At 44.5% G+C, this 26,331-nt stretch overlaps 1 protein-coding gene across 1 annotated transcript in view; it reads right to left on the bottom strand.

Annotated features, from left to right (window-relative positions):
• LOC148515089 (adhesion G protein-coupled receptor E3-like) overlaps positions 1-25,617 on the bottom strand; it is a 102,409-nt gene extending 76,792 nt beyond the window's left edge. The window contains exons 1-4 of the mRNA XM_088480437.1: positions 25,598-25,617; positions 13,957-14,010; positions 12,891-13,013; positions 1,727-1,885 (exon numbers count right to left, since the gene is read on the bottom strand). Coding sequence (XP_088336563.1) covers positions 1,727-1,885; positions 12,891-13,013; positions 13,957-14,002 — 328 coding nt within the window. The 5' untranslated portion in view covers positions 14,003-14,010; positions 25,598-25,617. The remainder of the gene's footprint in view (positions 1-1,726; positions 1,886-12,890; positions 13,014-13,956; positions 14,011-25,597) is intronic.
• Between the last annotated feature and the right edge of the window lie 714 nt (positions 25,618-26,331).

Genomic DNA, 26,331 nt, shown 5'->3' with positions numbered 1-26,331 from the left:
GTGCTACTCTGTTTAGGTGTCAGTAAAGTACGCAGAGGTGTTGACCAAGCAGAGAAAACACAGATTTTCCATCTTTTGTTATATAATAAGCCTCTGTTTGCATGTTTGAGCCTGTCTGTAGGGTAATATTCTAGGATTATAGTGTCAAGTTGGATTCTATTTTGTGGGTCCATAATGTTGCTCCTTCAGATTGGTAGAAACCAAAAAGTAACTGGATAATTGTAAAATCTCTGAGGTGTTAATGACATCAAAAGACATAAATGAAGCTTTGTCAAGCAGTATTCTAGGAGCAAAATATTAAAGTTGAAGAACATTACGGGATTAGTGCAAATAGGATTGCTGGCAACAATGTAAAATGCTGCATGCTGACAAAATCCTATAACAAACTGCAGCCCCACAACACTGAGGCACAGTATTTGTACAGCGGCACTTCTAGTCACAGATTGGGGCACAGTGTTTGTACAGAGGCAATTCTAGTCACAGATTGGGGCACAGTGCTTGTACAGGAGCACCTCTAGTCACAGATTGAGGCACAGTGTATGTACAGAGGCACTTCTAGGCACAGATTGAGGCACAGTGTATGTACAAAGGCACTTCTAGTCACAGATTGAGGCACAGTGTATGTACAGAGGCACTTCTAGTCACAGATAGAGGCACAGTGTTTGTACAGAGGCACTTCTAGTCACAGATTGGGGCACAGTGTTTGTACAGAGGCACTTCTAGTCACAGATTGGGGCACAGTGTTTGTACAGAGGCACTTCTAGTCACTGATTGGGGCACAGTGTTTGTACAGAGGCACTTCTAGTCACAGATTGGGGCACAGTGTTTGTACAGCGGCACTTCTAGTCACAGATTGGGGCACAGTGTTTGTACAGAGGCACTTCTAGTCACAGATTGGGGCACAGTGTTTGTACAGAGGAACCTCTAGTCACAGACTGGGGCACAGTGTTTGTACAGAGGCACTTCTAGTCACAGATTGGGGCACAGTGCTTGTACAGAGGCACCTCTAGTCACAGATTGGGGCACAGTGTTTGTACAGAGGCACTTCTAGTCACAGATTGGGGCATAGTGTTTGTACAGAGGCACACTTCTAGTCATAGATTGGGGCACAGTGTTTGTACAGAGGCACTTCTAGTCACAGATTGGGGCACAGTGTTTGTATAGAGGTACAGTACTTCTAGTCATAGATTGGGGCACAGTGCTTGTACAGAGGCACTTCTAGTCATAGATTGGGGCACAGTGTTTGTACAGAGGCACTTCTAGTCACAGATTGGGGCACAGTGTTTGTATAGAGGTACTTCTAGTCACAGACTGGGGTGGGGTGTTGGTACAGAGGCACTTCTAGTCACAGATTGGGGCACAGTGCTTGTACAGAGGCACTTCTAGTCACAGATTGGGGTGGGGTGTTGGTACAGAGGCACTTCTAGTCACAGATTGGGGCGCGGTAAACATATAGGTGCAAAATACGTCATGTGCCGCCACTTTTTTCCCTGTTATAAATGACACCGTTCTGCAGGATAGACTAACAAGGAAATGTCTTTTTATCAGTTCTTCTGTTCATGTTCACTGACTTCACTGCACATACAGAGTGGTAAATTCACATAATATCAAATAATCATATATCATGTAGGGTGTAATTTTATATATATAATATATCAATTCAACATACAATGTAATATTAGGATTTGTGTAATGTAACTGGGTCTTCTTCTATTTGCTCACTCACCTGTGCAGGAATTCTCAGTTCTGTTATTAGTAGGACAGAATTGTGTCTCATTTCCTCTGCGGGTACCATTATAACACTCACACAAATAGCTGCCTTTCAAGTTTATACATATTGTAGTAGTGCCACAGTTGTTAGGACCATCACGACACTCCTGTATGTCTGGAAAAGCAAAGAAGGGAAACATAACATCTGTGAGTGTGAACAGTGTGACATAGCGATGCATACTGTAAAAATAGTCATTTACAATTATATAGTTACAGAGTTATTAAAGTTGGAAAAAGACAGAGCCATGAAGTTCAACCTTTCATTAGTTCTATACATGTTCATCCAGAGGAGGACAAAACCACCTGGGACATTTTGCAATTGTGTCTCGCAGGGGAAGGATTCCTCCCAACCACCTTGAATAACTACAACTAAATGTGCAGCTTCTTTTTAGAAAGGTATCAAATTGGTTTTCAATTCATGTAAGTAAATTTACCATAGCAACCTTATACAGTAGGTCTTATGTAACAGGCTGAAAGATGCAGGCACAAGCGCATTTCTGGCCAGTTGGTCGGCATTTTTAAGAGGATGACAAATCATGGAAAATGTACAAAAGATAAATGCAGCAATGAGTAGGATTGAATGCTTGCCATAGAACAAAGGGGAAGCCATCCATCTGCAATAACAAGCAACTGAGGGCTTGATTCACAGCCACATGTATCCCCATGGTCATCAAGTTTAGCGATTTTCCACTACTGCGCGCATGTGAAAATCCCTAAAAACTCCTATGGCTCAGTGACGTGCGGTGAGGTCAATGGCTGGGGAGGCACACATGGAGAAGAGTTTGAGTGCTGGGAGCCCGTCTTACCCCCTACTCACTGTAACTCTCCCCTCACTACACTAAGCTTGCATCACTGTGTCTTCTCTTGCTGCTGCTGACTGAGCTCCGCTCTCTAAACACTTCAGTGCACTTTCTGGTCACATGACACGACCAAGATGTCCATCAGTGCTCAAGGCACCCCCACCCCCAATACTCAGAGGCATGCCTCTATTAGCTCTCTTTCTGCGCAGCTTAATGCCCATGGTGTGGCCCCACCCCCAGCTCTGCAAGCATTGTGACTAGACAGAAGCAAGGCTGAGCTGTTGATGCCTCATCTCTCATCTCCCTGCAGTCCCAGGGAGCCCCACAAAGCTGGTGAGTGTTAACTATAAAATGGTTACAATAAACAAAGAAAATGTTTATAAGTTATAAATATCTTCTTTGTATAACTAATCATTTTGATATCAAATCTCAGGAGTATGACAGGGGAGGCTTTGCCTCACCTGCCTATTCTTACTGCATGTCCCTGTTATGGCTCACGCGTTACACAGTGTGTGTACACAAAGGCCATATAAAGAATGAGAACCACAGTATTAGAAATGTCTTGGCGAAGTGCTGAGCGTTCCTGGTCAGTGACTGGAAGGTAGCTAAACATATGCACAGAGATGGTCCGTCTTAGGGGGGTGTTATGGGGGTCTCGCGGATGTGTAATTCTTTCAATTCAGATGCCACACTCTAATCTGCATCTGCCGTAGGGCAGGTGCAAGTTTCGAAGCACCAGGCTGTATAAGAGCATCTACAGATGCTGAGTCTGGGCGTCTCACTCCTTGCACCATCAGCAGGGATGTACACCAGGGAAGGACTTTGTAGTGGCATCTGCAGTCGGATGAACGTCAAAAAATGCAGACTCGCATGCTTCCACTTCTGAATCAAGCCCTAAGAGAGATAAAGCCGGCTGCATGGCAGCCAAGCAGTGAGTTTGGGGTAGGGGTGAGCGGGTTCGGATTTCTGAAATCCGAACCCCCCGAGCCTCCCCGATCCGAGTCAGGCTTGACTTTTCCCGCCTGACTCGGATCTGAAATCGAGGCAAAACGTCATCATCCCGCCTTCCAGGTCTCGCGGGTTTTGGATCCTATATAAGGTACCCGCGTCTGCGCCATTTTCTCACTCAGCTGTGGACAGTGAAGAGGGATGGTGGGAGTTAGGGCTGGCTGGGCAGTGTAGTGTAGTGTAGTGTAGTGCAGAGTAGTGTTGTGCTGTGCTGCTGTTGTCCATAGGGGCTGTGTCCACTACTTCAAAGTCCATAGGGGCTGCCTGGACTGTGTTGTGCAGTCAGTTGTCCATAGGGGCTGTGTCCACTCCAAAGTCCTGTGCAGTGTCCCAGTCCTAAAGGTGCTGTAGTGTTGTCCAGGGGGTGCTCTGTCTGTCAGGAGTGCTCCCCCCAAGTGTTAAAAAAATATATATTTTTTCTGTGTTTGTGAATTGTGTGCACTGTGGCTGCACGTGCATCAACAAAGGAGCAGCGCCAAGCGTGCGCCTGTGTCCCATTAGTAAAGGGCCGGCTGGCTTGTCCGTTAAAGGGTGCTGTAACCCCCAAAGTACACTCCAAACAAAAAAAATATATATTTTCTGTTTTTGTGAATTGTGTACGCAGTAGCTGCTCGTGCATCAACAAAGTAGTGCCAAGCGTGTGCCTGTGTCATAAGTAAAGGGCCGGCTGGCTTGACCGTTAAAGGGTGCTGCAACCCCCAAAGTACACTCCAAACCAAATAAAAAAATATTTTCTGTGTTTGTGAATTGTGTACGCAGTAGCCGCACGTGCATCAACAAAGTAGTGCCAAGCGTGCGCCTGTGTCATAAGTAAAGGGCCGGCTGGCTTGACCGTTAAAGGGTGCTGTAACCCCCAAAGTACACTCCAGTCCAAACCAAAAAAAAAAATATTTTCTGTGTTTGTGAATTGTGTGCGCAGTAGCCGCACGTGCATCAACAAAGTAGTGCCAAGCGTGCGCTTGTGTCATAAGTAAAGGGCCAGCTGGCTTGACCGTTAAAGGGTGCTGTAACCCCCAAAGTACACTCCAAACCAAATAAAAAAATATTTTCTGTGTTTGTGAATTGTGTGCGCAGTAGCCGCACGTGCATCAACAAAGTAGTGCCAAGCGTGCGCTTGTGTCATAAGTAAAGGGCCGGCTGGCTTGACCGTTAAAGGGTGCTGTAACCCCCAAAGTACACTCCAAACCAAATAAAAAAATATTTTCTGTGTTTGTGAATTGTGTGCGCAGTAGCCGCACGTGTATCAACAAAGTAGCAGCGCCAAGCGTGCGCCTGTGTCCCATAAGTAAAGAGCCGCCTGGCTCATTTCTTAAAGGGTGGTGTCACCCACAAAGTGCACTACTCTCCAACAAAAATACAAAAATATTTTCTGTGTTTGTGTGCGCCTTAGCCGCACGTATATATCAAATCGATATAACATAAATGGAGGACCAAACTTTCTCCGATAAAAATAAAATAGGGAAAGATCAAGAACCACTTCCTCCTAGTGCTGAAGTTGCTGCCACTAGTCATGACATAGACGATAACATGCCATCAACATCATCTGCCAAGGCCGATGCCCAATGTTATAGTAGAGGCCACATACAATCCCAAATGACAAAGTTCAGGAAAATTACCTTAAAAAAAACATTTAAATAATCTGAAGAGAAACGTAAACTTGCCAATATGCCATTTATGACACAGAGTGGCAAGGAACAGCTAAGGTCTTTCCCTATGACTAGTGTGTGTCACACTAGTATGACTAGTATGTTCATGACTAGTGATTCAGCTTCACATGACGATGGAAGCCCTCCTCCCGCTAAAAAAATCAAACGAGTTAAGCTGGCAAAAGCACAGCAAAGAACTGTGCGTTCTAAGAAGACATCACAAATCCCCAAGGAGAGCCCAAGTGTGGTGGCGGTTGCGATGCCTGACCTTCCCAGCACTGGACGGGAAGAGGTGGCTCTTTCCACCATTTGCACGCCCCCTGCAAGTGCTGAAAGGAGCACCCACAGTCCACTTGCTGATATGCAAATTGAAGATGTCACTGTTGAAGTACAACAGGATGAGGATACTGGTGTAGCTGGCGCTGAGGAGGAAGTTGGCGAGGAGGATTCTGATGGTGATGTGGTTTGTTTAAATCAGGCTCCGGGGGAGACAGTTGTTGTCTGTGGGATGAAAAAGCCCATCACGGTTATGCCTGGGCAGAAGACCAAACATTCCACCTCTTTGGTCTGGCAATATTTCTATCCAAATCCGGACAACTGTCTTGCCATATGTACCATATGTAAAGGTGAAAAAAGTAGGGGTAGGGACGTTAACCACCTAGGAACATCCTCCCTTATACGGCACCTGCAGCGCGTTCATAAAAAGTTACTGTCAAGTTCAGAAACTTTGGCTAAGACCGTAAGCAGTCCAGGGACACCTAAATCCCGCTGTCCTGTTGTATCCAAGCGCCTGCAAACCACACCATCAACTCCCTCCTTGTCAATTTCCTCCTTAGTCAGGATCGGAAGTAGTCGTGCAGGCCATGTCACTGGCATGACTGACTCTCCTATCCGGGATTCCTCCAGAGGACCCTGCATTGCTACGCCTCCTGCTGCCGCTGCTGCTGTTGCTGCTGCTGGAAGTCGTTCATCATCCCAGAGAGGAAGTAGGAACACCACTACTTTTACTAAACAATTGACCCTCCAACAGTCCTTAGCGAGGAGGATGAAGTACGACAGGAGTCATCCTGAAGCAAAACGTATAACTGAGGCCTTGACTGCTATGTTGGTGTTAGACGTGCGTCCAGTATCCGCCATTAGTGAAGGGATTTAGACAATTGATGGAGGTAGTGTGTCCCCGGTTCCAAATCCCGTCTAGGTTCCACTTCACTAGGCAGGCGATACCGAGACTGTACAGAAACGTCAGAAAAAGTGTCCTCAGTATCCTGAAAAATGCCGTTGTACCCAATGGCCACTTAACCACGGACATGTGGACAAGTGGAACAGGGCAGACTAAGGACTATATGACTGTGAAAGCCCACTGGGTAGATGTATCACCTTACTCAGCAACAGCAGCAGCGTCACCAGTAGCAGCATCTCAGAAATGCCAGCTCGTTCCAAGGCAGGCTACGCTGTGTATCACCGGTTTCAGTAAGAGGCACACCGCCGACAACCTCTTAGAGAAACTGAGGGCAATCATCGCCCAGTGGCTTACCCCACTTAGACTCTCCTGGGGATTTGTGATATCTGACAACGCCACCAATATTGTGCGGCCATTACATCTGGGCAAATTCCAGCATGTCCCATGTTTTGCTCACACAATAAACTTGGTGGTGCAGAATTTTCTGAAAAGCGATAGGGGTGTGCAGGAGACGCTTTGGGTGGCCCAAAAAATTTCTGGCCACTTTCGCCATTCAGCGACTGCGTGCCGAAGACTGGAGCGCCAGCAAACACTCTTGAACCTGCCCCACCATCACCTGAAGCAAGAGGTTGTGACGCGGTGGAACTCAATCCTCTATATGCTTCAGAGGATGGAGGAGCAGCAAAAGGCCATTCAAGCCTATACATCCACCTATGACATAGGCAAAGGAGGGGGTATGCACCTGACTCAAGCACAGTGGAGAATGATTTCCGTGTTGTGCAAGGTTCTCCAGCCCTTCGAACTTGCCACACGTGAAGTCAGTTCAGACACTGCCAGCTTGAGTCAGGTCATTCCCCTCATCAGGCTTTTGCAGAAGCAGCTGGAGAAAGTGAAGGAGGAGCTAAGACGGAGCGATTCCGCTCGGCATGTGGGACTTGTGGATGAAGCCCTTCATTCGCTTTGCCAGGATTCCAGGGTGGTCAATCTGTTGAAATCAGACCACTACATTTTGGCCACTGTGCTCGATCCTAGGTTTAAAGCCTATGTGGTGTCTCTCTTTCCGGCCGACACAAGCCTGCAGAGGTGCAAAGACCTGCTGGTGAACACACTGTCAGCTGAAGTGGAACATGACACGTCAACAGCTCCTTCTTCATTTTCTCCCGCAACTGGGGCTGTCAGGAAAAAACTTAGGTATCCTAAGCAACCCACTGGCGGTGATGCAGGGCAGGCAGGACCAAGTTTGGACATCTGGTCCGGACTGAAGGACCTGGCAACAATTTCTGACATGTCTACTGTCACTACATATGATACTGTCACCATTGACAGAATGGTGGAGGATTACATCGGTGACAGCATCCAAGTAGGCATGTCAGACAGTTCATACCTGTACTGGCAGGAAAAAGAGGCAATTTGGAGGCCCCTGTACAAACTAGCTCTATTTTACCTGAGTTGCCCCCCCCTCCAGTGTGTACTCCGAAAGAGTGTTTAGTGCAGCCGGGAACCTTGTCAGCGAAAGATGTAGGAGGTTGCTTCCACAAAATGTGGAGAAGATGATGTTCATAAAAATGAATTATCAACTCTTCCAGGGAGACCAGCCTCCAGAAGGTACAGAGGGACCTGTGGTGGTGGATTCCAGTAGGGACGAGTTAATACTCTGTGAGGATGAGGATGTACACAACACTGAAGAGGGTGAGGAATCGGTGGATGAGGAGGATGAGGACGACATCTTGCCTCCGTAGAGCCAGTTTGTGCAGGGACAGATTAATTGCCAGCTTGTTTTGTGGGGGCCCAAACGAACCAATCATTTCAGCCACAGTTGTGTGGCAGACCCTGGCGCTGAAATGATTGTTTTGTTAAAGTGTGCATGTCCTGTTTATACAACATAAGGGTGGGTGGGAGGGCCCAAGGACAATTCCATCTTGCACCTCTTTTTTCTCTTGCATTATGTACTGTTTGGGGCCTAGTTTTTCAAACTGCCATCCTGTCTGCCACTGCAGTGTCACTCCTAGATGGGCCACGTGTTTGTTCCACCCACTCGTGTCGCTTAGCATAGTCATCCAGCTACCTCGGTGCAACCTTTTGGACTAAAAACAATATTGTGAGGTGTGAGGTGTTCAGAATAGACTGGAAATGAGTGGAAATTAATGTTATTGAGGTTAATAATAGCATAGGATTAGAAAAACCCACAAATTCTGTGATTTTAGCTGTTTTTATGCTTTTTTTCAAAAAAATACAGATCCAAAACACAAAACCCAGAACCCAAAACACGGAAGGGTGGTTTTGGCAAAAGCAATCCAGATCCAAAACACGAAGAAAGATCCAGATCCAAAACCAAAACACAAAACACGAAAAGTGGCCGGTGCACACCCCTAGTTTGGGGATCGGTTTAATTTACCGCCGGACGCATGTGCGGCGGTTCAAATCCAGACGACGGAAGACTGGCACCAGTGAAGTTTCCCAACTGCGCTAAAGGTAAGCATAAAGTAACCTAACCCACCCCTTAACTCTAACCCTCCCTTAGGGGTGCCTAACCCTAACCCCCCCTTCCCCGCTGCCTATACCTAACACTCCCGTGGGGGTGCCTAACCCCAACCTCTCCCCGGGGGTGCCTAACCCCCCCTTCCCCTAGCCTAACCCTCCCGGGGGAGTGCCTAACCCTAAATCCCCCTTGGGAGCCTCTAACCTAACCCTCCCCCCCCGCACCCGGCTTGCCTTCGATCGGTAAAATGACAGGCGTCAGGATTTCAACGCCTGTCATTAGACCCTTGCCGGGATTAGACAGTCGGGATGCCGATGGTCGGCATTTAGACCGTCGGCATCACGACTGCATACCTGAGTTACACCTAAGGAGGATAGCTGTGAGTAACCCATGTTGCAAGTGTACAGACATGCTGTATACTGTACTTTTCAGTATGTATTTAAGGAAAGTTTAGAAAGAGCATTCTGAGCCTGATTCAGCAAGGATCGCAACTGCTAATACGCACGCAATAAGCTGATTGTTGTGTACTGCATATGCATCACAGTGCGCGAACCGGCCACTGCGATGGTGACTGCGATCGCAGTGACTACGCAGACCCATCGCAGAGTGATTGACAGGAAGTACCATTTGGGGGTGGTGATTGGTGGTGGTCAGCAAAATACAGGGGTGCCAGTGCGTTTGAACTAGTTTGCAGGGGGGTGCATAAATTATCCACTGTGATGCCTTACACAGCCTGAGGACACATAGCGTGCGCTGAAGTTAGCAATTTCTAAGAAAGGATTAACCTTGTGCAAGTGTGCGTGATGCTGCGATAGTACTTGATTGCACCGATGGTTTTATCATCTTGCTAAACATTATGGATGTGTGTAAGGTAAAGTGGGCGTCCTTATATTGTGCTGAGGCGGCATAGCGATTGCGATGGATTAGCATACTATCTCTGTTGAACTGCGTGCGTAATCGCCATTGCATTCTCAGTTGTGATCGGTAGTGAATCAGGCCCTCTGTACAGAGGTGCTCATGCTGTATTGTATTTAATAATATGTAACATTTATTATGTTGATTTAATAGCTGGGAAATATAAAATTAAATGGTGATGACTACAATACTACACGAGCTCCTCTTTACAGAATATTTGTACTTTTTATTTCTCTAATACATGTATCTTCTATTCTCATAGCAATACCAACAGTAATACTACATGACTAGTCTGGCATTTTATCATTTAGCCATTATCTAATGTAAACATATTTCTCTGCAAACTGCAGTTTAGGCAGAGAGTAAGATACTAGGGGGCTGTGGTGCATGGATCTCTGCTTATGGACACAGACGGAGACATTGTGCACACAGCTGGATGCACACATATGAATTTATGATAGTCTTATTCAGAGTTTAACACAACTTGGTTGGATTTGTCTTTCCGTGAAATAGGGCGTTTCAGGGCAGTGCAATGCGATCACATGTAACCACCCGGACTTGTGTAAGTGTCGCGGGTGTGTATGAAAAGCTCTGTGCATCTAGGAGTCGTGTATAGCGGGAAGGGAACCCTGTTTCTGACACTTTTCTTGCACCTACTGTAGCATGGGGCTGCTTGCCCACATACGAACACCCTCATTAGTTGATTGGACACTGGCATCAGTACGAGGTAGTGACAGACCACCGGAACTGCTAGCAGCTACAGACCCCCTGCGTCCCACCCTGTATCAGCCTCTCAATGAGGACTGTAAAGTTGAACCTGTTTGTTCCACATGGCAAACAAGCTAGAAGTTACCCAGCTATCGTGGGCGGATCTAATGGATTTCAACATACTGCACATGAGTCATAGAAAGATCACTGAATGCACATGTGTTGGGCCATATATACACACAGGGACAGAGATTGTGGATGTATTGACCAGTATGTAGATGGAGAACGCTTTCCTTGAAATGGGCGATACTGGGAGGCAACTATGCGGACACATGGAACAGCTTTGCCTAGTGGGATCGCAATGGGGGCGTCAGGGGCATGTAAGCCAACTTGCGTGTTCAATCATAGCGTGTGGACGGAGATGGGACGACTGTTTCAGTCCAGTCATTTGCAGCCAGCATGGGGGGGGGGGGGGGGGTGGTAAATCCGGATACTAATGATGACTGCTGCGGATGGAAAAACAGTGGGCAGGATTACCTTCCACGCACAGTCGCGCGGATCTTCGGATACATTGGTGGACTCTCACATTAGCATAAGGTAGTAAGAAGGCTGCCGCGGACATACGGAAACACAGCCGCAAGTGTGGCCAACTCAGAATAAGGCCATTATTACGCAGAAAGGTACTGCCCAATATTAATTGCAGAGACCAGAAAGCAGGAAGAGGGGCAATCTGTGTTACAGACAAAGGGCTCTATTATTAACATTATTTTTACTAAAATAAAGTGAAAAAGGGTGTTTTCACACCCTTTTCACATTATTTTAGTTTCACCTGTAGTTATTACAGGGCAATTGGAGTAGAATTAGTAAAATTCTACTCCAACCCCCAGTATCACTTATTTTTAGTAAAGCAGATCGCATTTCCCATAATTGTAATGGGAAATGTGATCCAACCATAGTTACTAAAAATAAATTGTGAAAAAATACCGGGGGAAGCCGTGTGTTATCCAGGGTCTCCCCCGGTTACTGGGCTCCCACTCTGCTCTAACGGGGAGAGCAGGGGCGGGAGCCGGTATCAGTAATCAGCTGTGTGGTCTAAGCAGACCGCAAGCTGATTACTGTAAAAAAGAGAAAAAAAAATTAAAAAATTTTTTTTTTACTTACCTGAATCCAGGGACCGGTGATCGGGCCTCCGGTGATGGCTCCTCTCCGGTCAGCTGGTCTCCCATAGTACACTGGGGCCCGGTCATCAGGTGATCGGGCCCCAGTGCAGTATGGGAGATCACCTGATCGGGAAGCCAGGAGAAGATCACCGAAGGCCAGGAGGATGCAGGTAAGTGTAATGAAGGGAGGGGGGGTCGCGGGGGTCCGCGATCGGGGGGGGGAGGCTTAGCGCCGGGGGGTGGGGCTTAGCGTTGGTGGGGGGGTAGTAGCGGTGGTCGGTCGGCGCATGCGCGGGCTCTTAGGCGCGGTATTTTTTCCAAAAATACCGCGACTAGAGTGCGGATGGGATCCGCAGGGACAGAGCTTTATCGCAAACTCTGTCCCTGCAAGGGATTTATAGTAAATCCCTGTGATGTTGCCTGAATTCGCAATGCGAATTCACTCGGTAATATCACACTACAATCCGCATTCAATATGCAGATTGTAGTAAATAGAGCCCAAATTCATGGATGGTTTGTGTGGAGGAAATGGAGACTGCACACTGCTCCATGGCTGATCTCTTCCACCATCCAGCCAGACTCCATACCCTGGTAATACTAACGCATGCATCTTTAGGGATGGAAGTACATTGGCACCAGCAGGCTGTGTAATTATATTATGTTATCTTAGGTAATTGATCCTGTAATATATGCTCTTCATAAACTCAATGGAATATGCTGTGCTATATAAGAAACTGTTATTACTAATAATAATAATAATATTGTTGATTGAACAACCTGTAAGTAGATATCATTTTGTTTTGTTCATTCTGTATGTGTAGAAGATTCCCTGGCAAGTATGATTCAGTTACATGCAGAAAATATTCTTGCGTCTGTCCTACTGTACCTAAATGGATGGGTGACTTTTGCCTCTATGTGGTGGTGGCTTCCTACAGCTGCCCACATCCCAGCATCCAGACAGAGACAGACTATAGGTCACAATACCAAGGTCTGCAAGTTATTGCTGCCTATGATCATCTCACCTGTCCCCTTTGTATTCCCAAACACTTCACATTGAAACTAAAAGGATTTGAATAGTAACAATATGCAGGATTTCTTGTTGCCATAGAATAAGTACTTAGAACTGTATTTGTTTAAAATATATATATAAAAAAATCATTCATGAAACTGAAGTGTAAACATAACCATATGGCCTCTGTGCCTGTAACTATGCACTTTACTCACCATCACAGGTAAATGTATTTCCAAAGGTCACTTTATAGAATCCATCCATACAGACACAGAGTGATGTATTAGAACAGTCATGTGACGGCGGGCACAGCACATCCCCATCACACAGTGTCCCATCTGTAGGATGATAGAGTAATACATCAGGGCACAGAATAACATCATTCTTGTGTTTATATCCATGTACAAAATTCATTATTTAACCTTTAAACCGCAGTAAATCAAAACACCTATTATTTCCCCTAATGGCTTCATTCAGACCAAGATTTACATTTTTGTCCCCAGTCCTCTTTCCCTGTGCTTCTGCCCCTATAGCTCTCCATAATCCCCAGCAATATGGCATCCCATCTGATAATTAGGTATGTAGGACCTTTTGTAATAGCCTGGGAGAAGCCGGCACGTGCATGATTCCAGCAAGTATACCCATATTATTAAAGCAGCAACAATTTAAAATGTAAAACCAACCTGATTTATAGTGCAAACTACAGTAACAGCTGCCTTAACTCCCATTGAAACCTGATTTAATGCAGATTTCTAATTGAATGGCAAAACATCGCAGCTGCGTCTTTTATCTGAACTAAAAAGTTGTGCAACCTAATTTCTGGCTAATTGAAATGATAATAATTTATTATTTACATGTTATAAATATTAAATGCTTGTATAAATTATGTCTTATCATACAGTACATGTGGAATAGAAAAATAGTTGGGCACAAGAGTGCTGCCGGGGTTGTTGCAGGGCAGCACATAGACTGGGTGCTAGATGGGAACAGCACATGTGACACCAACCTTAAAACTTATAAGACATACTAGTAAAATATAAAATAAACATAAAAATGCAGGATAACCACATTCATTTCTAGTGCTTACTTATTCCAGGCCCTGACTCACTGGAAAATGATTGTCCTCCCTCCTAAAGTACCATATAAATAAAATGACATACACTGTCTGCTCATTAGCGTCACTGATGACACAATAACCTGGTAACCTATTACTTCCTTAGGACAAAAGATATTATATAGAGGATTGTCCGTCTGTCCTCATTGGGAGACAAAGATACGTACTTGTGGGTTTTTGAGAACATTCAATTCCCAAACTTTCCGTGCTCATGACATATCCTGTAATGAAAACAAAAAGTAAAATTAATCCATATAATATAACATTGAAGAATTATATGAGAATATTCTAAAAGTCTAAAGGCAAGCTAGAAAAACAGTATCATACAGAACTTACATTGCATTGCTCACAGCCCATGATCTCACCTCCTACTTCCACAGCAAAATCAATATCATGAAATAAGATATTTCCTCAGGTCAAATCCTGCAGACCCCACCCACCTTCTGCTACAGTCCCCAGACCACCCTCAGTACATTCTCTCCCATAATCAAAGACAAAGGGGTAAATGTAATAGCCTGTGTGATGCAGGAATCGCCCAGGGAATCTACCCAATGCTCTAAACAGGCAATCGTTTCAAGAGCAAATCTGGTTTTGCCTTTTAAAAGGATTGCCCCTTTAAAACATCTGGCAGACTCGCCGGGAACTCGCTATGCCTTCATCACCCAGGCTATTACATTTCCCCCAAAAGGTATTGTATTAAATTTGGGAGCGAAAAGGCCAGCATGGACTTTTCGCTCCACATTGCAGTTTGTCCGGGGATAAAGTATCGGGTGCGTGCCCGCTTTACCCCGTATTCAATTACAAATCAACTAAAACGGGAGCCGGCGGAAAGGTAAGTATCGCCAAAAATTTTTAAATTTCCGGAAATATTCCAGGGACCCCCCTAAAGATGTCTAGACATGGGGGATCACTATGGGTACCCCCATTTTTACCTGCTGAAGGAAGTCGGGGTTTCTAATAGCTGTGGCAGGTGCATATTTGCGGCTATGAAGAAGGGGTGAAGAATAGCACTTCGATTTTTTTTTTTTGTAAAAATAACTATTGCTATCAAATTTGGGGTACATGAAAATGGGGGTAAGCATTTTTTTAAGTCCCTAAAATGATTTTTAAAATTCTGCAAAAATGCACCTGCTGCTACTCCCGCAATGAAGAAAACACCTGCCGCATATCAGGGAACCCCTCTGCATTTAATTTGGCTATTTGAGAAGTGTGTTCCCCATTTTTTTTTTAAACCTCAAAATTAAAGTTACATTTTTGGGCTGCCCCTATTCTTTTTTTAAACTTTTTTTGACACACTTTTTTTTTTTAAATGACATTCCCAGGGGTGCAGGTTTTTTTTTTTTTTTTAAGCCTGCACCCCTAAACCCCAATTCTGCACTTTTTTTGCCACCTATTTCAGTGGTGAAAGTTATCCCCGTTTTTTTTTCAGAGGCTTTTCAAACCTGCGAAGTCTTTGAAAATTGAATATAGGGATAATTGAAATAGGCGAAAATGACTATGATAAATTATCGCCGATTCTGACATTTCGCCTCAAATTGAATATGGCCCAAAGTCTCTGCACCCATCTCATCATCTCACCTAACGACCTGCCTACTTACCTGTATTGTATTCCCTTCAAATGTCTCCACTCCCTCACTGCAAGACCATTTCTAGCTAACATTCAGCCTGTCCATCTCCACTGGCACATTAAATACGCCCTCATCTTCCCAATTCTAAAGAACCCAACTCTCAGTATCTTTCTACAGCTACTGTTTTATTTATCTACTCGGAGTAGACTGCTCCCCAATTGTGTCCACACTACTTACATAGAGTGATTGCGTAACATTTCCCTCCTGTCTACAGCGGTCGGCTCTAGCGTCAGATCGTGGGTGTGCAGCACATCAGGGCAGGGAGAGAGCAGAGATTGTGGCTGCTCTGCAGTAGCAGCCTCCCAGCAAAGCATGTGCTGGACTGGGGAGAGGAGCTTCTGCCACTGAGCAGCGCAATCTCTGCTGTCTCCCTGCTCTGATGTGCTGCACTCCCAAACTCTGCTGTCTCCCTGCCCTGATGTGCTGCACTCCCAAACTCTGCTGTCTCCCTGCCCTGATGTGCTGCACTCCCAAACTCTGCCGTCTCCCTGCCCTGATGTGCTGCACTCCCAAACTCTGCCGTCTCCCTGCCCTGATGTGCTGCACTCCCAAACTGCTGTCTCCCTGCCCTGATGTGCTGCACTACCAAACTCTGCTGTCTCCCTGCCCTGATGTGCTTGCACTCCCAAACTCTGCTGTCTCCCTGCCCTGATGTGCTGCACTCCCAAACTCTGCTGTCTCCCTGCCCTGATGTGCTGCACTCCCAAACTCTGCTGTCTCCCTGCCCTGATGTGCTGCACTACCAAACTCTGCTGTCTCCCTGCCCTGATGTGCTGCACTACCAAACTCTGCTGTCTCCCTGCCCTGATGTGCTTGCACTCCCAAACTCTGCTGTCTCCCTGCCCTGATGTGCTGCACTCCCAAACTCTGCTGTCTCCCTACCCTGATGTGCTGCACTCCCAAACTCTGCTGTCTCCCTGCCCTGATGTGCTTGCACTCCCAAACTCTGCTGTCTCCCTGCCCTGATGTGCTGCACTCCCAAACTCTGCCGTCTCCCTGCCCTGATGTCCTGCACACCCACAATCTGCTGCAAGAGCTGACAGCTGTAGGTACCAGGCCGGAGAGAGTGTTATGGCTCTGATTGACCCCTCTCAATCGCCACTGACTCCTAGTCCTTTAATGCTGTTGCTCACCATTCACTCATTGGAATTTACAGCACAGTCCATTTCTGGTGCACTTGATACCCAATGATTTGCTCCTTTTGGAGGAGATGTATTAAACATTTGAGAGAGGTAAAGTGGCAACCAATCAGATTCTAAATGCCATTTTATAGACTGTGCTAGATAAATGATAGCTAAAAGCTTATTGGTTGTTATGGACACCTTCTCTACTCTATCTCTCTCAAAAGTTTGATAAATCTCCTCCTCAGTTTCTTACTTCTGGTTCATGATCTCCTCCACTCTCACTATTTGTTGGGGGTCCTACAAGACTAAAGATATGGAGTCTAAAGGGAATTGCTGTTTGTTAATCAGCCTCCAGTACAACCTTTATGCTGCTGACACTCAAATCCACCTACAGTATCCTTCTCTGACCTCTCCCCTTCAGTACAAGGTCATGTGACAGCTGTCTCGCTGCTATCTCCCCTTCCCAACACCAACTACAGAGCTTAACATGTCCAAAAAAACTATTTTTTTATTTTTTTCTGTTTACCAATTTCTAGTAACTCTCTCTCTCTCTATTTCATGATTGGCGACACAGTGCCTGATGCTACATTGCGGCACTGAACTAAATGCATATGTTTGCAAAAAATGCAGAGTTTTACGCACCACTGCGGAACACCCATACCTTATTTACATATTCATTACGCTCCCATCCAATTCTGTATATACCCAGCTGCGTTATATCACCCTTACTGAACATGCCATTAAATTGTGTGTGACTTTAGTATACACCCAGAGTATGAGCAGTGTGAAATCACATAAGATATGTTTCACAAACAGGCCCAGAGTAAATGTGTGTGACTCATTCTAGGTGCTTATTGTCACACAAAAAGGAAAATTAGAGGTTAATAATTACATTTAGTGGAACTATTTTTCCAAACAAATAACTCTAAAGTAGCTGCCTCATCAGAGAGATGTGGGCTCTCTGTGTATAAAACTAATAAGGAGAAATAAGAGTAACACTTTAGAGCAGTGGTTCCCAAACTTTTTGGAATCACGGCTCCCTAGAGTATCAGTAATGATTTCACGGCACCCCTAAGCCAAAACTTTGTTATTGAGAAATTCAGAAAATTTTTTGTAAACTAGTAAAAGTGAAGTAAAAATTGTGCTGACCTGTCATCCTTAGATTCAGTTATGTGGTGATGGACAGGTTTGCACTTTTGTTTGTCCACATATTTACATTACATTGAACAAAGAATTTGATTTGATGCATGGCCCACCATCCACAGGCACCCCTGCAAGTGTCCGAAGGCACCCCAGGGTGCCAAGGTGCACAGTTTGGGAACCACTGCTTTAGAGTATTCTGTTTGTACAAATTAAAGTGTTCAGGTAAATATATATAGAAAAACAATTACACAGTAGCTAAAATAAAACACAAAGTAGCACAACACAGTATTTGTAATCAGATGATAATGCAACAACGTATCGAACTGTTCTGTGAGCCAGCAGCATTTGGAAAAAAAAAAAAAAAAAAATGAGCATAACATGAATGTATTCAATCCAGCTGGAGTCAATAAAACTATGCAAATAAGATACAAGTACCGATTGTGTTTCTCAAACAGTGGGTGCAGATGGAGCTATTAACCCATGTTAATTATAATATATATATATATATATATATATATATATATATATATACACACACACACACACACACACACACACACACACACACACACACACACACCCTCCTCCCCCCCACCATCCGGAAAGTATTCACAGCGCTTTACTTTTTCCACATTTTGTTATGTTACAGCCATATTCCAAAATGGAATAAATTCATTTTTGTCCTCAAAATTCTACACACAATACCCCATAATACCAACATGTAAAAAGTTTTTGAGATTTTTGCAGATTTAATAAAAAAATAAAAAAAACCACTAAGAAATCACATGTACATAAGTATTCATGGCCTTTGCCATGAAGCTCATCCTTGAGATGTTCCTACAGCTTAATTGGAGCCCACCTGTGGTAAATTCAATTGATTGGACATGATTTTGAAAGGCATACACCTGTCTATATAAAAGGTCCCACACTTGGCAGTGCATGTCAGAACACAAACCAAGCATGAAGTCCAAGGAATTGTCTGTAGACCTCCAAGACAGGATTGTCTTGAGGCACAAATCTCGGGAAGGGTACAGAAAAATATCTGCTGCTTTGAAGGTCCCAATGAGCACAGTGGCCTCCATCATCCATAAATGGAAGAAGTTCGGAACCACCAGGACTCTTCCTAGAGTTGGCTGGCCATCTAAACTGAGCAATTGGGGGAGAAGGGCCCTAGTCAGGGAGGTGACCAAGAACCCGGTAGTCACTCTGTCAGAGCTACAGCATTCCTCTGTGGAGAGAGGAGAACCTTCCAGAAGGACAACCATCTCTGCAGCAATCCACCAATCAGACCTGTATGATAGAGTGGCCAGATGGAAGCCACTCCTTCATAAAAAGCACATGGCAGCCCACCTGGAGTTTGCCAAAATGCACCTGAAGGACTCTCAGACCATGAGAAACAAAATTCTCTGGTCTGATGAGACAAAGATTGAACTCTTTGGCGTGAATGCCAGGCATTATGATTGGAAGAAACCAGGCACCGCTCATCACCAGGCCAATACCATCCCTACAGTGAAGCATGGTGGTGGCAGCATCATGCTGTGGGGATGTTTTTCAGCAGCAGGAACTGGGAGACTAGTCAGGATAGAGGGAAAGATGAATGCAGCAATGTACAGAGATATCCTGGATGAAAACCTGCTCCAGAGCGCTCTTTACCTCAGACTGGGGCGACGGTTCATCTTTCAGCAGGTCAATGACCCTAAGCACACAGCCAAGATATCAAAATATCCCTTTAATAAGCACAAGGTAAATACAGGCACTCGTTAAATCATTCCAGGTGCAGTAGGTGGCTGGAACTGTCACCTGTAGTATCCAGTCAATAAGCAATGGGAGAGATGTGCTAAGCTCTGGAAAGTGATAAATTGTAAATGTATAAAATACCAACCACTCAGCTGCTAGCTGTCATGTCACAGGCTGTGTTTGAAAAATGACAGTTAGGAGCTGGTTGGTAGTGTATTACTCTCTACTTCATCACTTTCCAGAGCTTAATACATCTGCCCTAGTGTGTGGCGCACTGTGTAAAATCAATATTCTTTCCCCAACACTCTTGCGTGTAGATATGCGGCAGCAGTGAGCGGTAATCAGGGAATGTTACTGGAGCTCAAATGTAGAGATAGTTTGTTGCAAACTCCCAAGATGTGCTGCAGACACAAAGAGGGTCTTCAAACTAGGGGTAAAAAACAGTAACAGGGTACCTCTGTTGCCAAGGCAGACACAGGACCATTTCCTTACATTCAACTCAGCATCAGGGACTATGCTCTTAATTTTATACCACAGAGCTACCCCTGTGTATAAAGTGCCTTGATTCCCAATAGTATTATCTAACTCCACCTATAATATTCCTGTCCCCTAAGAACACTATTTGCATGTCATGTGCACCCAATGCAGCGCAACAGTGGACGGAACATACATTCCAAGCCAATCAGGACAGAGCCCCCAAATCGGGACTGTTCTGCCTAAAGAGGGAACACTGAGACATTATTTTGTAATTTCAGATTTTAGGACAGATCATGTAATTAACTTATAATTTCCACAGTTATATTATGAGTGTAATATACAGTAATAGTTTCTGATTTTGAAATACAGCCACTATTCTGGGGATGTTCCGGTGAGTTTCATGTTGTCATTTGTAATAAAATGCAAAAAACTATATTTTTGAAAATAGTTACCAGAAAACTGCCTTAGTGAATTTCTCCATGATGCAAGTTGCTATCCTGATTTTTGTAATATATCAGATAGATGTTGCCAAATTTATAGTATTTGGCAGAGATTTGAAAATTTGTTGAAAATGCACCAGAAAAACTTGCAAAACAATAGACGGGGTAAAGAGCAGCAAGATAGCTGCTGGTGCAGCTATGTCACCATTCTCCATATGTGTAATGGGAATCAGTATCAAATACCGATGGACGGAATGCACACTGACAGCGGCATCCCGATAGTTCAAATCCCGACAGTGGAAAGGTAAGTAATGTTGCCCTGTCCTATTCACCCCCTAACCCTCTTTTCCTGTACCCTAATACTAACCCTCCCTACCCCTCCTGGTAAGTGCCTAAAACTAACCCTCACCCTTAGTGCCTAACCCCCCCTCCGTGGTGCCTGAACCTAACCCCCCTGCCAGGAGCCTAACCCAAACTGCCCCCTTGCTTGGAGCCTAAATCTAGCAGCACATCAGCCTAAGCTGGTCCTGGAAAAATTGGAGGGACAAAGAGCATGGGATCTCTCTGAAATTTTCATTAGCAGCACACAGTTTGGGATTATTCAACCATAGTGCCAGCCAGCCCTAGGCCAGTCAGCACAGAGATAGAATCTCTAGAGAAGCGGGGCCCACCTAAGGACATCCAGCCCTGTGCTGATAGCAATAGCCCCTTGGTTGTAAAAAAAATAATAATATTCTTCTTTACTGGCACACTACAAATCTCATCTAGTCTCATAGGCAAACGCAGGGGGGGTTTCTGTCTGCCTGAAAACTCCCCTCCCTAGCCCACACCATGACCACAATAGAAATAGTAATATCATAGAATTTTACTAGTGCTGCAGTTTATTCTCAGTATTACAAATGAAATAATTAGCACCACCTGTGGATCTTTTAACATGTATCAGCCAGTGATAAATAACCTGAGCACCAACTAGGAGATCTGGAAAAACATGTACTGTTAGGGATGCACTGCTATAGAGCCCAATATGTACATATATGTCCAGGGCAGTGCTAGGTCCTTCTGCTGCTCTTCCAGGATCCTGAACTTGCTCCCATGCTCTGGAATGGTTCCCACATCTAAAATAAATACATTCAGCTCAGGCAGGATGGCCCTACTGCTGCATGTAATGGGTTACTGTGATCTCTGGTCCTGTATATGCTGGAATAATCACACTCAATACAGTATGTATGACGCATATTAAAGTTGGAAAAGTACTAATTCTGCCCTCTTCATGGACTGGCCACACTCGCTCTAAAATCAAGCATTTGGAAACCCCCCTCTAGAAATCCTGCATTTGCCACAAAGTCCTGTCATTCACAATTTTAAGGGCATTCAAGGCATGCTGGCACTTGAAGAATTACAAGTGCCAGTATTCCCTGGAAGACAGGGTCCACTGACTCCTGAATAGAAAATATTACAATACACAGATATCAAAAGAAAAGTTACTGAGATCTATTAGAATTATTATAATGATATTTGCAATTGGAGCAATAAATCAGATTCCCATGTCAGCTTTAAAGGGGAATGCGACAGATATATGTGTGTTAAGATATAGTTATTATCCCAGCTGTTGCGCTTCCGGTACTCAGAATGTCAGCGCCAGAATACAGAAACAATTCAGCACCCCAATGCCGGGGTTAGGGGGAGCGTTAGGCACTAGGGGGAGGTTTATGGTTAGGCTTCAGGGGGAGGGTTAGGTTTAGGCTGTCGGGAGGGAGGGTTAGGGTAATATACTTACCTCCATCTGTCGGGATTGTGACCCAGTCGGGATTTTGACCTCCGGGATACCGAGCACAGGCATCCTGTACCCAACCTGTGTGTGTCAATTTACTTTCAGTTTGTGTTTGCAGGCTTGTTCTAATTTCCATGGTAAATGTGATTTTAGTAGTTATATAGTGTCAGGACATGTAATATATTCTGTTAGACAACTTTTGGAACCTTCCTTCTGGGAGATTCTGGAGGGGAGGTATAAGTGCATAAATTGCATCCCAATATGATAGGATAGGGGAACTTAGGACCAACCGCTGTGACCACCTCATTGGTGCATAGGCTCACTCGCGCCCGGGAGAAGTTTTCTGTGGATTCATGAACGCAGAGAACTTCAACTAACCCTGACACCTTTTCTACTGCCCTGGTCAGGACAGCCTCGGAGATCAGGGTTAGCTCACTCCCTGAGTCTATAATAGCTGGGAGTTGTCAGTCATTCAATAACAGTTTCCCACATTAATGGGGATTTGGAATCCACGGGTACCATCATGCAAAAAGCAGGGTACATAGCACCCATATTAGCAACCCCTCACTCCATAGGCTCTGTTTTTCTGGGACAGTCCCGCCTTATATGACCTGGCTCACTGTACTCCTAGCAAATGCCCCTGGCATCTCCAGCAGTGTTTCCTTCAGGAGAGGTGACAGTCGGGGTCACAGGCCAATGGGGTGTTATCTTAACAGGTTGCTCATTCCCTGGTTTCTTTTCTGGCATTTTTGTCATATTTCCTGCGGTCTGATACTGCTTCAACACTGTACTTAATTCTTCTAGATTTTGAGGATGAGCGTAAATGACCCAGCATTGCATATTCCGTCCTAGGGTTCTTATACACTGGCCAACAACCACCATCTCTACAATCTGAACGACAGTGCGGTCTTCTAGCTGGAGCAAATTCTGCCCCTGTATGGAAAGTTCTGCAACCTGCTTCCGAATTGGGCCCCGTGGTAATAAGGCCTATTCATGGAAGCGATCCGCTTTCCCCAAAGGAGCGAGACCTGACCTGGACAGAAGAGCACTTTTGACTAGGTCATATTTCTCCACATCAGCAGAAGACAAATCAGCATAGGCTTTCTGAGCCTCACTAGTGATATAGGGGGCAAGTCTATCAGCCCAAGTATCTGCTGGAAATTTTTAAATGCTGTGGCACCCTCTCAAATATCAGCAAATACACCTCTGGGTCATCTGATTCAGACATTTTCTTCAGATAGATGCCCAGCACCTGTTGTGCCCATTGACTGGGTCCCTAACTGTAACATTGATCCTCTGTCTTTTGGTGAGAGGCCAACAAATTTACTATAGTGCAAAAAACTTCCATTTTTATAGAGGGAGGGGTATGTACAAGTGTAGGTGCTTTTAGATGAGAAAGAGGTACACACACACACACATCAAGCAAATAGGCGGCACTCCAAGTCTTGAGATAATAGAAGAAGTGTCTTTATTGCATCAACGTTTCGGGTACTGCTACCCCGACATCAGGACAGACATAAGTGAATGCAGTGTAATGGTGCATATACACAGTCAGATTTGTCAGATGAACGCTTGAACGATTTCTGACTGAATTAAAATGAATGGAATCGTCCAAGTCTGACTGCAAACACATTAGATGTCAGATATCGTTATCTTACCATCGGGAACGCTCATCGTTCAGGCATGTCAGATATGTTAGATTTTCCTTCAGATATGAACGATTGAGCGATTTTTTAAATCCTTATCGTTCAGATCTGAAGAAAAATCTGACCGTGTGTATGCACCCTTACATACATTCTTAAATACTCACAGTGCAGACTGCTAATCAATCTCCTGGCAGGTGCCGTCCCTCAGCTGTAATCAGTAACAATAACTAGAAATCTCAGGCACAGCAGAGTGCAAAGCATGTAAACCAGGGGCTGCGTCTGAGCAGAGATTAGAAGACATGCAGTTGTAGTCAAGGGCAACAGTAAATAAACTGTAACCATATAGAGATACAAACGTGTATCATAACCAACATATAAGCGTGACCATTATGTGAACTCATTATGCTGCTAAATCTCACACATAATATCACTACCCACATAAAACATAAATATGATAATAAATATACAAATATAAATCAGTGCAACACTATATTAAATAGGTCAGGTGCCGTCCCTCAGCTGTGATTTGCAGCGATAACTAAAAAAAGCTGAGTGCAAAGCATATAAACCAGGGACTGCATCTGAGCTGGGATTAAGAGCCACACAACAGTAGGCAAGGGCAACAGTAGATAAACTGTGATCATAACAAGTACAAGCAAGTGAATCATGACCAACATATGAGCGTGCCCATTATGTGAACTTATTATGCTGCTTAATCACAAACACATATCACTACCATACCATCATATAACTTGTGAATATGATAAATACATAAATAGAAATCAGTGCAACACTATATTAAAGTGAATATAACCTAATCTGGAAATCTGAAACCATAATCATTCTAAAAGACTACATAAAAAAAATATAAAGTACATATACACACATAATAAAAAAAAAATAATATCTTAAATATAATGTGAAAACATGTAAACATCCATGGACCAGCTCTAACAATACTAGCCATGTATACTAATCACATCAGAGTAGCATGAATTACAAATATCTATGATTTAAGGTGCATACACGCACAACGATTTTTTGATCAATTATCGTTAAACGATATCGTTTAACGATAATCATTTGTAAAAATCGCTCACTTTCTGAGTCAAATGATGAACGATTATCGTTCATGCGCGTTCACTTTTGTAGTTTGTCGTTTGTAGTTTGTAGTTCAGTCAGACTTGTCAACTCAATGATTTTCATTAAAGGAATATGTAAAAATCGTTTGTAGTTCATAAAAATCGTTCATGACATTTAGTAAATGAACAACTTTAGTAAACGATTTTAGTAAATTTTTTCAAGGGAAAAAATCGTTTACTAAAATCGTTCATAAAAAAAATCGTTGTGTGTGTATGCAGCTATAAAGTTGATAAACAAATGGCACAAATGAGAACATAGCTATATAAGATGCATCAAAGAGTATAGAGCTATAATGATGCAACAAGATGCATCCAAGAAAAAGTTACAAAAAACAGCTTAAATTAAGAGCTTCATTTAATCCGTTAGGACTGACTGTATCAAGTGTATAGATCCACTTGGTCTCTATTTGCAACAACTGATTGGATCTGTTTCCTCGTCTCATTCTAAATGGCACCTGATCAGTCATCCTGTAAAGTAACATGGCCATATTATGCTTAGCCTGTGCAAAGTGTCTAGCAACCGCTTGGTCGCTTTTACCAGACACAAAGGCTGCTCTAATTGCTGCCCTATGTTGGGCCATACGCTCTTTAAATTGCCTTTCTGTCTTGCCCACATAGTGAACACCACATGGGCAAGATAGAAGATATATCACATATTTGGAAGTACAGGTGAGCGCTCTCTTGATGGTATAAACTGTACCTGAAATCGGGTGTGTAAACTTGTCACCAGGGATAAGATAATTGCAGATGGTACACCCCAAACATCTGTGACTGCCACCTTTTCTACTCAAAAAATTAGGCTGGCTGTGGATTTTCATACCAGTGATGTCTGTTTTGACCACTGCATCTCTAATACTGCAGTTCTGGATTGGTGGTCACAATGGGCCATAAATCACGAGCTGTTTTTTTTGTATGTTTGCTAGATGTGGAATACGAATTGACCCAGGGAATTACTTCACTGATTTTGTTAGGAGTTTTTTCTACTAACAAGTCTTGTCTACTAAATGCTTCAGCTTTGTCCCTGGCTTTAAGCACATTGGGCCTGATTCAGACCCACTCGCGAGCGGCTGTCCGCTCGCAAGTGGGTCGATGTTGTGCACTGCGCATGCGCACGACGGCGGGAGCTCCGTCGTGCGCATGCGCCAGACGCGACGAGCGAAGGACTTTCCTTCGCTCGTTGTGTCTGATCAAAGGGGGCGTGCTGTCGATGTTGATTGACAGCACGCCCCCTTTGGTGGGCGTGCCGGGGGCATGCCTCCCTGACGGGGGCATTCCCAAGGGAACGCCTACCGTCAGAAGCCTAGTGATGTCAGTGGGAGTGATTTTGGCTCTGATAGAGCCAAAATCACTCCGGGCCTTGCGGTTGAAAACCTCAACCGCAGGCTCCGGCTCGCAGTGGCGATGGTCGCGATGGTCACGACCATCGCGGCCATC

The sequence above is a fragment of the Taudactylus pleione genome, unplaced genomic scaffold, assembly GCF_031769625.1.
Source record: "Taudactylus pleione unplaced genomic scaffold, aTauple2 ptg000253l, whole genome shotgun sequence".
Lineage (NCBI taxonomy): Eukaryota > Metazoa > Chordata > Amphibia > Anura > Myobatrachidae > Taudactylus > Taudactylus pleione.
This window is presented reverse-complemented; position numbering and strand designations above follow the sequence as displayed.